This window comes from Microtus oregoni, unplaced genomic scaffold, assembly GCF_018167655.1.
Source record: "Microtus oregoni isolate MIOR12 unplaced genomic scaffold, Mior012 000057F_ref0000458, whole genome shotgun sequence".
Taxonomy (NCBI): Eukaryota; Metazoa; Chordata; class Mammalia; order Rodentia; family Cricetidae; genus Microtus; species Microtus oregoni.
Genome location: NW_024543833.1, coordinates 1,941,488 through 1,956,240, shown reverse-complemented (window position 1 = coordinate 1,956,240; position 14,753 = coordinate 1,941,488). Strand labels below are relative to the sequence as shown.

Genomic DNA, 14,753 nt, shown 5'->3' with positions numbered 1-14,753 from the left:
CAGATAAGTAAGGGCCAGATACTTCCCATTCTTTCTATTGATCAGTTACGTTCTGCCTTATGAATACACATTTTCTTTGTCCATTCATCAGCTAATAGATATTTCTGTATTGGTGGAGTTTTAAATTTTTGAGGCAGGATTTTATTTTGTAGCCTTAATTATTTGATTTTTTTTTTAAAGGCCAACTTAGACTGGCTTCAAATTCTCTTTGTAGTACATGATGACCTTGAACTCCTGATCGTCCTGCCTCTACCTCCCAATTGTTGGGCCTAGAGGTGTGCATAACTGTGCCTGGTTTATCCGCCTTTTTTTTTTTTCTTAAAGATTTACTTATTATGTATACAGTGTTCTGCCTGCATGTGTGCACTGTAGGCCAGAAGAGGGCACCAGATATCACTATAGATGATTGTGAGCCATCATGTGATTACTGGGAATTGAACTCAGGACCTCTGGAAAAACAGTCAGTGCTCTTAACCACTGAGTCTTTTCTTCAGCTTTCCCTCCCCACTTTAAAGCATTTTGAAGTAAATTAGTGAAGTAGAAGTAGTATGCTTGTCAAGTTCTGTACTGCATGGGCTGTGTAGTAAGACCTTATCTCAAAGAGAAAACTCCCGAAACAAGACATGGGCTGCAGATATGGCTTCAGAATGGTTAAGTGTGCTTTTTACTCCTATAGGGGAACAGAGTTTCGTTTCCTGCACCCATGTCAGGCAGCTCACAGTTGCCTGTAATTCCAGCCCAAGTATCCCAAACGTGGTTGCTGTATCATATAGTTTACTTCCTTCTGTAGTGGAAGATGTTTCTTAATGTCATTGTTGCGCAGCCTATCTCTCAGTGTGACACCTAGAATCCTCCTGAGACATGGCGTCTCAAACACATTCTGCTCCGAGGAGCGTTTCATTGTCCAGGTTTCAGAGCTGTAAAGAAAGCAGCTTAAGACAAGTGTCTCAGATACCTGTAATTTTGTTGCTGTTGTTTGTAATTATGTGTCTTGCTGACCGGAACTGTGCCTGGAATGCAGCCCTAGCTGTCCCTATCTGCCTCTTGACGTCTGAACTGAGGTTTCCTCCCAGACAGACAAAGTTGACTGCTTGAGGTTCTGATTCTTTATTACAATGTTAAAATCCTTGTGCGCCCTTCCCATGCATTGTGTCTCTGTCTTCTCTGTGTTTACTTTCATACCGAGGTGTTCACTGACTTCCACCACTCTATTTACCCTGGCCTGCAGCTCATTGGACTTTCAGCAAGTAGTGCTGTATCATCGGTGAAACGCAGGTTACTGATTTGCACACCCCCTGCCTGCATGCCTGTCTCCTTATCTTCCAGGGCTGTTGATATTAATTCCAGGAATATGTTAAAAGAGTAGGGGTGAGAAGACGCATCCCTGCAACACTTATATGATTGTTTTAAACTGATCACTTAGTTCTCCACAGACTTTGACTGATGCAAAGGTATCTTTAAAGGTATTTTCTAGTATTCTTATGATTTTTTTCTGGGTATCTGTAGAACTTCATTGCTTCCCAAAGCCATAGGAGGGTCTCATTCTCCCTTTCTTCAAGGAAGTTGATGTTAGTTCAAAAATAACAAGGGCTATCTTAAAAGTAGAAACTGAAGAATGAACATAGATTGAACTAACTTTCTGATGAACAATTTCTATACGGAAGCAAGTCATGCTACTTTTTAAAGACAAAGGGTCTTGCTGTGTAGCCCAGGCTGGCCTGGAACTCTCCATTCTTCTGCTTCAGTCCCCCCCCCCCCCACCCCCAAGCAGGCATGAAGCGGTGCCTGTTTGTCATGTGACTGTTGAGCTGTTTAGATCACAAGCTCCCTGTTTTCTGCCGCAGCATGAGAACTGTTCCCGGCACTGGGCACTAGGTGGCGCCGAGGTAAGGCAGAACAGCAGCTTCCCACGCTGGCACTTAAGACTCAGCACCAAGTACAGAGGGGAAGAAAAACCTAAGCGTGGAAAACCTTTAACCTACACCTCGAGTAACGAGGGCTACGTTGTGTCGCTTTCATCGTTTTCTCCTTACAGTGTTTCTCTCGCCATGGTTTGTCTGTCTAAGGAATAGCCTGAAATTATTTAACAAGCATTGACCACTTCGGTAGTTTCTCACTTTTCATTAGTAAAAATAGAAGTGTGATAAATTTCCTTATAAACAAGACTTTATGCATTTCTCATTGTGTGAGTAGATGCCTTTGGGTTTTTTTTTTCCCACTTTGGTTTTTTGAAACAGGGCTTTTTTGTAACTTTGGTGCCTGTCCTGGAACTAGCTCTTGTAGACCAGGCTGGCCTCGAACTCACAGAGATCCTCTGCCTCCCGAGTGCTGGGATTAAAGGCGTGCGCCATCACTGCCCGGTGTAGATGACTTTTTTATGGCTGTTTTTATCAGTAAAATGGTCCCTTAAAAATATTTAGGTAATTTTTAATTAGAGAAAAGTTATAAAATATAGAAACAAAAGTTAAAGTAATCATGTCTATTTACAAATACCACATACCACTTTTAATATTTTATATATATATATATATATATATATCTTTTTTTACAAAAGTGTATGTTGTATTACTTTTATGTAAAGTGTTTGAATTAATATATTTGTATAACTACTCCCAAGCCTTCATTTCCAGGACCTTTCTTCCATTGAAAAAGTACCTTGCCTGTTAAATAGTACAGACTTCCCTCGTTTTTCCCAGTCCCTCCTGGTAACCTCTATGCTATTTTCTGCCTAGGAATTTTCCTGCACTAGGGATCTTATATAACTGGATAACCAGAATCATGTAATATATGTCTTCTCTCACTAGCATACTGTTTTCAGTTCTTATAGTTACTGTAGCACGTGTCAGATTTTAGGACTGAATCATATCCATTGTATATACCTCATCATACAGCATTTTTAAAATTTCATTTGGTTATACACAAAGAGCTTCCATTCCTCTTTAGCATTTTTAAAAAATATTTATTTATTATTTATTATGTATACAATATTCTGTCTGTGTGTATGCTTGCAGGCCAGAAGAGGGCACCAGACCTCATTACAGATGGTTGTGAGCCACCATGTGGTTGCTGGGAATTGAACTCAGGACCTTTGGAAGAGCAGGCAATGCTCTTAACCGCTGAGCCATCTCTCCAGCCCCTCTCTTTAGCATTTTTAAGTTCTAATTACCATTTTGTTTTTTTCTTTCAGGGTTTTCTTTGTATTATAAAAAATAAGAGCATTCTGCTAAGAGTCTTTGCTAATGCAGACATTATCAATTTATTAGTTATTTATGAAGTCTTTCACATTTTGAAGTGCTAGGCTGATTGTCATCTGTCTTTTCAGTTAGTTCACATCTGTTATTATTCTCCTCTCTGAATGCTGAGCCCTTAGGAGGCTGTGCATGACTGCAGTGAGTAGCTGGTAAGCACCAAATTTAGCCCAGGTTTATATAACTCCAGAGGTGACTTCTCTGCGGTTGTCATGTGTCATCAGCTCCTTTGGAAGCATGGACTCATCAAACTGAGCTTTAAGTAACGGTCTTAGAGAAAAGGCCCATGGGGTTACATACTCACATTTCAGGGCTGTCCAGAGCTGTGGATCACACTCCCGACATCCTGTGTGTGGATGTTATTGTTGGGCAGTCCTGTCGGCAGGTGGAGGTGGTCTGTCCTGTGTTTCTTCTTGCCTGAGGGGAGTGTGCCCTCTCTGGTTAGGTTACAGTATTTAAATGTGTTTCCTGACTTGAGAAACCAGAGACTGGACTTGAGTTCGTCCTGACTGTCTGACGGAAAGAAGCGGTGCTTAGGAAAGGGTTGTCCTCTAGGAATTGTCACAGTGTTAAAGTAAGGGGCCAAGAAAACCTGACCATGTTTCCCTTGATTTCTTTCTTGTGTGTTGAAATCTGAACTTTAAAGCCATTAATTTCTATTATTTTCCTGAGAAAATAAATGCAGTATTACTCAGGTGTAGTAATAAGGGTGGCGGGGCTGTGTCCCACCACCCAGCTAGCTTTATACCCAAAATAATTACACGAAAACTGTATTCTTTTAAACACTGCTTGGCCCTTTAGCTCTAGCCCTTACTGGCTAATTCTGATATCCGAATCAACCCATCTCTAATAATCTGTGAGCACCGGTCTTACCGGGAAGATTTTAGCCTATGTCCATCCTGGGTCGGAGCTTCATCGCGTGTGTCTGCCCAGGAGCCGGGAGCATGGCGTCTCTGCTGAGGTGTCTGCTCCCGAGAGGAGAGCTGTGGAGTCTGAGCTCACTTCCTCTTTCTCCCAGTGTTCTGTTCTGTTTACTCCTCCCACCTATCTTCTAACCAATGAGGGCCAAGCAGTTTCTTTTTATTTAACCAATGACCTTCCTCCATCATTTCCCCCTTTTCGGTTTAAACAAAAAAAAAAAAAAGGCTTTAACTTTAACATAGCAAAATTACATATAACGAAAAAGTTATCAAGTAAAAGTTACAATAATCTTTATTATAACTAAGGAAAACTATAACTATAACTAACTATTCTTAACTCCATCAAAGACTCCAGAAAGATACAATACTACCTAAGCAAACAAGAAAAAAGCAACTTTTAAAACTCTAGAAATGACAGAGACATCTCACTGCCTGGACAGTCACCCAAAGTTCCTCTGTACCTTTGGGGCATCCATCTTCAGCCTTCAGGCCCATGGTATCCAGTAGACATTTCCATAAAGCAGGAAAATTCAAAGTCAGTTCAGCCACTATCTGTTGTGTCCTGCAGAATGTCTCGCAGACTCTTTCATGAATCAGGAACCCCGAAAGATCATCTCACCTTAGGCAAGTTCAGTAGTCCTCTCTCTGTGGGTTCTCTGTGTCCAGTTTATGCAATAGTCCAGGCAAAAGCAGTTTCTTGCCCAAATGGCTATCAAACTCCATAACGAGCCTCTTCGATACCCATCTTCCTCTTGAAGTAGATTGGTGCTGCCAGGAGCAGAGTGTCTCATTGTCATGAAAAGTCCTAAGTTATTAAAACATTTAAAATGCCATATTCTATAATCTTTGAAAAATATGAAGAATGCCTATCTAAAATATATCTACGCACATCTAGAAAATATTAACTAACATGACTACAAACTTGACTATTATTTATGATTATCCATCAACAACCTATATTTCCTAATTATACATTACATTTTAATAATGAACTACACAATCACAATACCTTAATCAATATCAGAAATACATATACATATAACAAAATTGACCTTAAATCTCTATCAATAAAGCAAAATCTATACTAATGCAAATTATTCATACCTATATCACTCAGGATGATGGTGGTTGCTTCTTCTCCCGTCTGTCTGTCTTTCTTTCTTTCTTTCTTTCTTTCTTTCTTTTTGTTTTTTCGAGACATGGTTTCTCTGTGATTTTGGAGCCTGTCCTGGAACTAGCTCTTGTAGACCAGGCTGGTCTTGAACTCACAGACACCTGCCTGCCTCTGCCTCCTGAGTACTGGGATTAAAGGTGTGCACCACCACCACCCTACTTGCCATTTTGACAGTTTAATAGTTCCAGGCTTTTCATTTTGGCAGTTGGATGGCAGCATATAGATTGTCTGTGAATCACAGGAATACAAACACCTTTTTGATTTGCCTGATGTATTAAAATTTTTCTGCAGTAGGGCTGGAGAGATGGCTCAGAGGTTAAGAGCATTGCCTGCTCTTCCAAAGGTCCTGAGTTCAATTCCCAGCAACCACATGGTGGCTCACAACCATCTGTAATGGGGTCTAGTGCCCTCCTCTGGGCTGCAGGCATACACACAGATAGAATATTGTATACATAATAAATAAGTAAATAAATAAATATTTAAAAAAAATTTCTGCAGTAAATTCATATGCAGTTTTATCCTTTGAACTTTTACTATGAATAGGTTCTTTTAAAACATTAACCTTTCTGCCATTTAACCACTGAATTGGCTGGTTCTTGTTAGTTTTGTGAATGATCTCTGTAGTTCCCTCTTGCTAACGTAAGGGGAAAATGCCTCTGAGTTTTTCTTGTTAGTTAACTTAGGCCCTGTGTAAACTGACAGGTATGTTGTGGGCTGAATATGACACTGGTGTAAAGTGTTGATTTTGAAGACATTCTGTGACAAGAATTTTCAGTGAAAGGACTGAAAGCATTTTTAGTATTTATTTTATAAACCTTATAAGTGTGGTTTGTTCAGCAAATCTATGTTCAGGATTTTCTTGTAATTTTCCCGAACAGCTTTTTGCACATCTGCTTGTTCTGAGAGACTTGAATTATGAGCTTTTCGTCGTTCACCATTTGTATGTGGGACTGGTGTGCCTAAAAGTAAAATACAGCCAGTCTAATTTGCTGGAAGCTGTGAGTGAAAGAGTTTGTATAATTTAGAGGTCTGCTTCCAGAATACACTGTAGTTGATGGTTTCATAGCAATTAGAGAAAAGTCACTTCTCAACCTGTCATTTTTCCTTGTCACATTTAAAAATTTATTTAAAAAAATTCTTTATCCTTCACATTGTTTTGTGTGATTGTAATTATGACCTAGATATAGTCTTTTTAAAAGATTTATGTTAGGGGCTAGAGAGATGGCTCAGAGGTTAAGAGCATTGCCTGCTTTTCCAAAGGTCCTGAGTTCAATTCCCAGCAACCACATGGTGGCTCACAACCATCTGTAATGGGGTCTGGTGCCCTCTTCTGGCCTGCAGGCATACACACAGACAGAATACACACAGACATAATAAATAAATATTTTTTTAAAAAAGATTTATGTTATTATGCATACAGTATTATGTCTGCATAGTTTTGCCTACACGCCAGAAGAGGGCATCAGATCTCAATATAGATGGATGTGAGCCACCATGTGGTTGCTGGGAATTGAACTCAGGACCTCTGATGGAGGAAGGTCATTGGCTAATAAAGGAACTGCCTTGGCCCATTTTATTGGTTAGAGGATAGGTGGGAGGAGTAAACAGATCAGAACGCTGGGAGGAAGAGGAAGTGAGGTCAGAGTCTCGACCGCTCTCCTCCCTGGAGCAGACGCCTGAGAGAGATGCCATGCCCTGCTCCCGGGATGAAGCTCCGACCCAGGATGGACATAGGCTAGAATCTTCCCGGTAAGCGCACCTTGGGGTGCTACACACAGGTGATTAGAAATGGGCTAAATTAATATGTGAGAATTAGCCTAGAAGAGAATGGGCCAAGCAGTGTTTAAAAGAATACAGTGTCGGTGTAATTATTTCGGGGCATAAGGTAGCCGGGCAGGCGGCTGGGGTGTTGGGGACACAGCCCCGCCGCCGCCCTTATTACTTCAGACCTCTGGAAGAACAGCCAGTGCTCTTAACCTCTGAGCCATCTCTCCAGCCCTCTTAATAATTTTTGTTTTTTTTTTTTTTTTTTTTTTTGAGACCAGGTTTCTCTGTGTAGTCTCGGCTGTCCTGGAACTTGCTTTGTAGATTAGGCTGGCCTCAAACTCACAGAACCTTCTGCCTCTGTGTGTTGGGAATAAAGCCGTGTGCCATCACCACCCGGTGGAAACTCAGGGTCTGGAGATCCTGGGAAGGTATTCTATACTGAGCAGTACCCCCAGCACTTTTTTCTTTTCTTTTCTTTTTTTCTGAGACAGCGCTTCTCTGTGTAGGTTTGGAGTGTGTCCTGGAATTTGCTCTGTAGACCAGGGGTTATTAAATTTGCATATTCATACATAATAATGGATTTTATTGTGACAGTTTAATATATGTATATGGACAGATATTTTTATCATATCTTCCTCATTAACCTTTTGTTCTCACCTCCTACTGATTCCTTTGTCCCAGTTACTCTTCTTTTTGTTTTCATGTTTGTTTCTTTTTGGGGGTGACCCATCTCATTTTATAGGGTTTTCCCAGGTGAGGGATTATTGTTGTTGTTGTTATTTGAGACACGGTTTCTCTGTGTAGCCCTGGCTGTAGTGGAACTTGCTCTGTAGGCCAGGCTGTCCTCAAACTTAGAGAGATCTTTCTGCATCTGCCTCGGAGTGCTAGGATTAAAGGCATGTGCCACCACTGCCCAGCTGAGTGAAGGATGATTAACAAGAACTGTTTTATTGCTGTGATCAAAACCATGGCCTAAAGAAAAATCAATAGGCCAAACCAATAGACTGCCCAGTTGGACTTTCATGCTCCAAGACTGTGAGCAAAATGAACCTCTTTTATCAAGTTCATAGTCACAGATAATTCTTTTTTTTTTTTTTTATTTCGAGACAGGGTTTCTTCGTAGCTTTTGGTTCCTGTCCTGGAACTAGCTCTTGTAGACCAGGTTGGCCTTGAACTCACAGAGATCCGCCTGCCTCTGCCACCCGAGTGCTGGGATTAAAGGCATACGCCTCCACCGCCTGGCGATAATTCTTTTTTGTTTTCTGATTTTTATTGAGCTCTACATTTTTCTCTGCTCCCCTCCCTGTCTCTTCCCTTTCCCCTTCAAACCTTCCCCAAGGTCTCCATGCTCTCAATTTACCCAGGAGATCTTATCTTTTTCTACTTCCCATGCAGAACTAAGTAAGAGAGACTAAGTAAGTCTCTCTTAGTGTCCTCATTGTTAACTAAGTTCTTTGGGGTTATGATTTGTAGGCTGGTTTTCTTTGCTTTATGTTTAAAAACCACTTATGAGTGAGTACATGTGATAATGTCTTTCTGTGTCTGGGTTACCTCAATTCACCGAAGGGCACCCCAAGCTCTTTTCTCTCGTATCTTGAGAATTAGAGTAAATTTCCTAAGTATACTGAAAATTGAAACTTTATTTTATATTGCTAATTCTATTGTTTATGATATTCTTGTTCTAATTTATTTCTTCAATTGATACATTCCATTATGTTAGTATGTACATATCTAGTATTGTGTTCTAAATGACCTTTCTTCTTTTGTCTCTGCAGTACTGAGTTGAAGCTGTTGGAAGAGGCAACCATTTCAGTTTGCAAGTCTTTGGGTAAGGTGGAAGGGGGGAGGAAAATAGGCAGGTTTTCAAAATTTCTGTTAAAATTATGATAGTGTAATATGAGTTGAATTAATGAAGCAACATTCTTGCTTGTGATGATGACAATAGTAATTATTTGTCCTTTGACTCTGGTCAGTATCCTCTATGTAGTAGGGGACCTGGCTGGGTTCCAGGCGTGGGCCCCATATCTGACTTCCCTTTTATATTCTTCTTTTTAAAAATATTCACTTATTTATGATGTATACAATATTCTGTCTATGTGTATGCCTGCAGGCCAGAAGAGGGCACCAGACCTCATTACAGATGGTTATGAGCCACCATGTGGTTGCTGGGAATTCAACTCAGGACCTTTGGAAGAGTAGGCAATGCTCTTAACTGCTGAGCCATTTCTCCAGCAACCCCCCCCCCCCACTTCTTGTATATTCTTTAGAGTATGTATTTGCAGTCCTTCACATTTACTTCTTAAAAGTATATTCTGATCTCTGTCTTTGATACCCTTCAACATGTCAAGAAAACTCACATAGATACAGAATCTCCAGATCTGCATGACAACAAATCCTGGCAGCTCAGCCCAGTGTGCTTCAGTGCTTACATTTCTGGTTCAGCGAAAGTCAGTGGTCCTGCCAGGTGGTGGTAGGGCACGCCTTTAATCCCAGCACTCGAGAGGCAGAGGCAGGTGGATCTCTGTGAGTTTGAGGCCAGCCTGGTCTACAAGAGCTAGTTCCAGGACAGGCTCTACAGCTGCAGAGAAACCCTGTCTTGAAAAACAATAAATAAATAGATAGATAGATAGATAGATAGATAGATAAATAGATAAATAAAAAAAATAGAAAGAAAGAAAGAAAATTACTGTGTACTTGTCTCTGCCATGGCTTCTACTTTGCACCCAGGACTTAAACCTCGTGAGCTTTCTTCAGCAGTAAAAGTAAAATTTGACCTAAATAGTTTCCTGTCGAATTCTTAGCTGTTGTGCTTCAGAGCTTGCCATGCTGCCTAACAGTGGCTTCCTAAGCTCAGTTCCTCAGCACCTAAGAGCACTGGCTGCTCTTCCGAAGGACCCAGGTTCAATTCCCAGCGCCCACATGGGAGCTTATGACAGTCTATAATTCTAGTTACAGGGAACCCAATGCCCTCTTCTGGCCTTATCAGGTACACACATGATGTATAGATATATGTGTGAACCAACCATACATACGTAAAATAAAATAATACTTTTTAAAACATTCGAAAAGAATAAAAAATTATAGTAATATTGGTTTTTACCTCGCTTGAGGTTACACTTTCTTCTACTATTTACTTTGCAAGTAAATTTTGATTTTGTAATTATGACTATGTCTTAGTCACTGTTCTATTGTTGTGATGAAACACCTTGACCAAAAGCAAGTTGTGGAGGAAAGAGTTTATTTGGCTTACACTTAACGGTTTATCACTGAGAGAAGTCAGGGCAGGAACTCAAGCAAGGCAGGAACCTGGAGGAAGTAGCTGATGCAGAGGCTGTGGAGGGGAACTACTTACTGGCTTGCTCCTCATGGCGTGCTCAGCCTGCTTTCTTATAGAATCTAGGAGCACCAACCCAGGGATGGCACCACCTACAATATCTGGGTCCTCTCCCATCAATCACTAATTAAGAAAATGCTCTATAGACTTGTCTACAACCCAGTCTTATAGAGGCATTTTCTCAGTGAAGGCTTCCCCTCTCTCTGATAACATTATCTGTGTCAAGTTGACATAAAACTAACCATCATAGACGAAGAGTAGCATCTTCTCTCATTGCTTATTTTCTTTTTTTTTCCCGTTTATTTATTTATTAAAGATTTCTGTCTCTTCCCCGCCACCTCCTCCAATTTCCCTCCCCCTCCCCCAATCAAGTTCCCCTCCCTTGTCAGCCCATAGAGCTATCAGGGTTCCCTGCCCAGTGGGAAGTCCAAGGACTACCCACCTCCATCCAGGTCTAGTAAGGTGAGCATCCAAACTGCCTAGGCTCCCACAAAGCCAGTAAGTGCAGTAGGATCAAAAACCCACTGCCATTGTTCTTGAGTTCTCAGTAGTCCTCATTGTCCACTATGTTCAGCGAGTCCGGTTTTATCCCAGGTTTTTTCAGACCCAGGCCAGCTGGCCTTGGTGAGTTCCCGATAGAACATCCCCATTGTCTCAGTGTGTGGGTGCATCCCTCGCGGTCCTGATTTCCATGCTCGTACTCTCTCTCCTTCTGCTCCTGATTTGGACCTTGAGATTTCTGTCCGGTGTTCCAAATTGGGTCTCTGTCTCTGTCTCCTTTCATCGCCTGATGAAGGTTAATATTCAGGAGGATGTTTTTCTTTGGGTTCTCCTTCTTATTTAGCTTCTCTAGGATCCTCATTGCTTATTTTCTGAATTAGATGTGAGATTGTCAGGAAGAGTGGTCAATTGGCAGTTTCAATTTGACATTCTATAAATGATATGATATGCTCAGTGTTAACTATTTTAATACTTTTCTTGTCTCTTGCAGTTGAAAACAACCCTCGAACGGGAAATCTTGGCGCCTTAACTAAGGTCTTCCTTTCCAGAACCAGAGAGCTCAGGCTTTCGGCAGAATGCCATAAGTAAGCTACCGTTGACTCAGCACTGCAGCGTACTTAGCGCTGTGAGGGGTAGTTTTCATTTGGTGGGAGAAGTAGGCTGTGATCTTTTGAAAACCCCTGTGAAGGAATTACATTCTTTATTAAGAGGAAAAAAGTAAACATTTTAAATTGTTGGAATGAGATTCTGGAGTTTGATTTCATCATTTTGGTCAATTATTAAGATTAGATTTTTTAAAAGTTTACTAATGATACAATTAATTATTCTTTGAATTCAGTTTAAAAATTAATTAATCTTAATTAATTCTTGTTATAGTTAGCAGATAAGTGGCTTTTACAGTGACATTTTCATGCATGGGTGTCATTTACTTGCTCATGCTCATCCTGTCATTGTCCTACTTTGTTGTGGTGAGACTGTTATCATAAAAGGCATTTTCATTATCATTGTTAATCTGGTTTAAATGATGACTTAGACATATGCTGTCTCATGTCCTCATGCTTTTCTGTCCTAAATATTGGATGGGGCAGTCTGGTTGTTTATGACTGGGTTATTGACTTTGTTTGCTTGTTTGTTTGAGACAAGGTCTCACTCTGTAGCCCAGGCTGGACCTTGACTTCTTGGCATGCTGGTGCTTTAAGCCTCCAAGTGCTGGGATAATAGGTGTGAGCCACCATGCTGGCTCCTATAAAATTGATTTAGAAGGATAGTATTTTAAAGATTATTCATTGCCTTGCTTATGAAGAAATATATCAAATCCAGTTAAAAATTTCTTGTTATTGATGCAAATAACAGCACTGTATTGTTTTACATTGTATATTTGTGACTATTCTCTTTATGCTACCATGATTTTAGCTCTCTTTTGTTTCAGTTGCTTTCATGTGGGACAGTTATAAAATTAAGGACAAAGCAGTTTTACCTACAAGTGCCAGTAATGGCTTTAATTAAGTAGATTTCACTCTGTACAGAATGCAATCTGAGAGAAAATACAGTAACTCTCACTGGCTCAGTATGACTCTAAACCTTTGAAAGATAGAGACATTGTCTTAATATTATAAGTAGGCTCTGCAAAACCATTCACAAATTATGAAGACATCATGCACCAGAAACAAACTGACCTTGTTTTTGATTAAACTGAACTTTAGGTGATTCTGGTCTTTCTGTTTTAGCCACATCTTCATCTGGCAGACACATAATGCTTTGTTTATTATTTGCTGCCTGCTAAAAGTGTTCATCTGCGAGATGTCTGAGGAGGAGCTACAGCTTCAGTTCATGTATGAAGAAAAGTCTCCCGGCAGTTACAGTAAGTAACCAACAAGCTGCAGATTTTACGATTAAAAGTAGAATTTGGGGCCAGCAAGATGGCTTCTGACAGTGGGAGCCTGACAGCTGAGTTCAGCCTTGGAACCCAGGTGACGGTGGAAGGAAAGAACCTCTCACATCACATATGCATGCTGGCGTGTGTGCCCACACATACACACCATACACACCCAGTATTTAAAAAGTATTAACTTAGAAAATTCTGGTTTTCCTGTTATGACTCCCACTTTCTTTAAAAAACAAAAACAAAAACCAAGAAAACACTAGGAGTAGGGGCTTCCTCTTCCCCATCTGACTTTTGTGTCAGTTACTTGTCTTGCAGCTGTGACAAACACCCGAGAGAACAGAGAAGGGAGGGTTCATTTTGTCTGGAGATTGAGGGGGCATTGTGTCATGGTGGGAAGTTCTGAAGCAGGAACCTGCCGGTCATATTGCATCTGCAATAAGGTGCTCATCTGCCTTTTGTCTTTTTATTTGCTGTGGTACCTCAGTCCATGGAACGGTGCCACCCCCTTAACAGACCTAACCTAGAAACCCGTCACAGACATGCCAGGAAGTATGTCTGCTGGGTGATTCCTTCCAAGTCCAACCAGGGTAAAGGATCACAGAGTTCATTCCTTGTCAACCTGACAAACATATCAGTTAGCATTTATTATTATAATTTGAGATTTACTTCTTTTATGTGTATGACTGTTTTGCCTTGTGTATGTGCACCCTGTGCCTGAGGAGGTCAGAAGGCATTGAATTCCCTGGAACCACCATGTGCATCCAGGTCTTCCGCAAGGGACACAGTGCTCCTAAGCACCGAGACATCTCTCCAGCCCCTCTTACTGTGTGTGTGTGTGTGTGTGTGTGTGTGTGTGTGTGTGCGCGCGCGTGTGTGTGTATGGTGTGTGGGTGTGTAGATGCCATACCATGGCATACAGATGGAGGTCAGAGGACAACTTTTGGGAGTCAGTTTTTTTCTTCTCCTGTAGAATCTGGAGCAGGTCATCAGGTTTCTGTGGCAAAGTGCCTATACCTGTAAAACAGTCTTACCTATTTAATACTTTAGAGTAATTTAGAGTAGTTGCCTATGAAAATAGACAACAATATAGACTTCAAAATTTTCTGAATATAGGTGTAGAATAAATCTAGTTGCCTGTTGGTTTTTGTGTTGAGTTGGGGTCTTTGCCATGTACTTCATGGAATTTATTTTGTAGTCCAGGCTGGCCTTGAACTCAGTCTTCCATGTGCTAGGCTGACAGCTATGCACCACCATGCCCTGCTGTATGTTCTGTATCGAGGAAATAAATTTGTTCTGGTTTTCAGGCACTGTAAGCTGTTTTTGAAGTATGCCTCTGTCCTTGATTAAGGTTTTAGAGTTTGTCTTTGGCGTGTCGTAGTTTGGGCAACACTGAGAAACTGGCACTGACCTTCTGAATGCTAAGAAAGCAGCAGCAATTAATTTTGTTACCATCCCCTTTGTTTTGTTTTTAAAGATTTATTTTTATTCCGTGTATATGAGTGTTCTGTACATCATGTGCATACTTGGTGCCTGTGGAGGTCAGAGAGGGTGATGGATCCCCGAAACTGGAATTAGACAGCTGTGAATGGCCTTGTAGATGCTGGAAACTGAACCTGTGTCCTCTGCAAGAGCAGCAGAGTTTATAGCTGCTAAGCATCTCTCCAGCCTCCAGCCATTCCTTTTAATGAATGGTCCATGTGCGTTTTGTTTTGTTTTCATTATTCCTTTGCTTCTAGTGATCAGTAAGGATCTCTATTTTTTGATACATAGTCATTAGCATAAAGTAGTAAAACTGACCTAAGCCAAGAAAGTGAAAGGAAGTTCAGTTAGCTACCTCTAAAAGCAGCCTGGAGTTAGGGCAGAAACTGGAGGGCTTAAAGGATGCTAAGAGGGAGTTGGATGTGGTGAATTCAAACCTGGGCTG

The 14,753-nt window shown here is 40.9% G+C and overlaps 1 protein-coding gene across 2 annotated transcripts in view; it reads left to right on the top strand.

Annotated features, from left to right (window-relative positions):
- Positions 1-14,753, top strand: part of Dym (dymeclin) — a 262,580-nt gene that overhangs the window by 25,781 nt on the left and 222,046 nt on the right. For both annotated transcript variants that reach the window (XM_041639282.1, XM_041639281.1), the window contains 3 exons: positions 8,885-8,937; positions 11,435-11,528; positions 12,672-12,805. In XM_041639282.1, the coding sequence (XP_041495216.1) occupies positions 8,885-8,937; positions 11,435-11,528; positions 12,672-12,805 (281 nt within the window). The remainder of the gene's footprint in view (positions 1-8,884; positions 8,938-11,434; positions 11,529-12,671; positions 12,806-14,753) is intronic.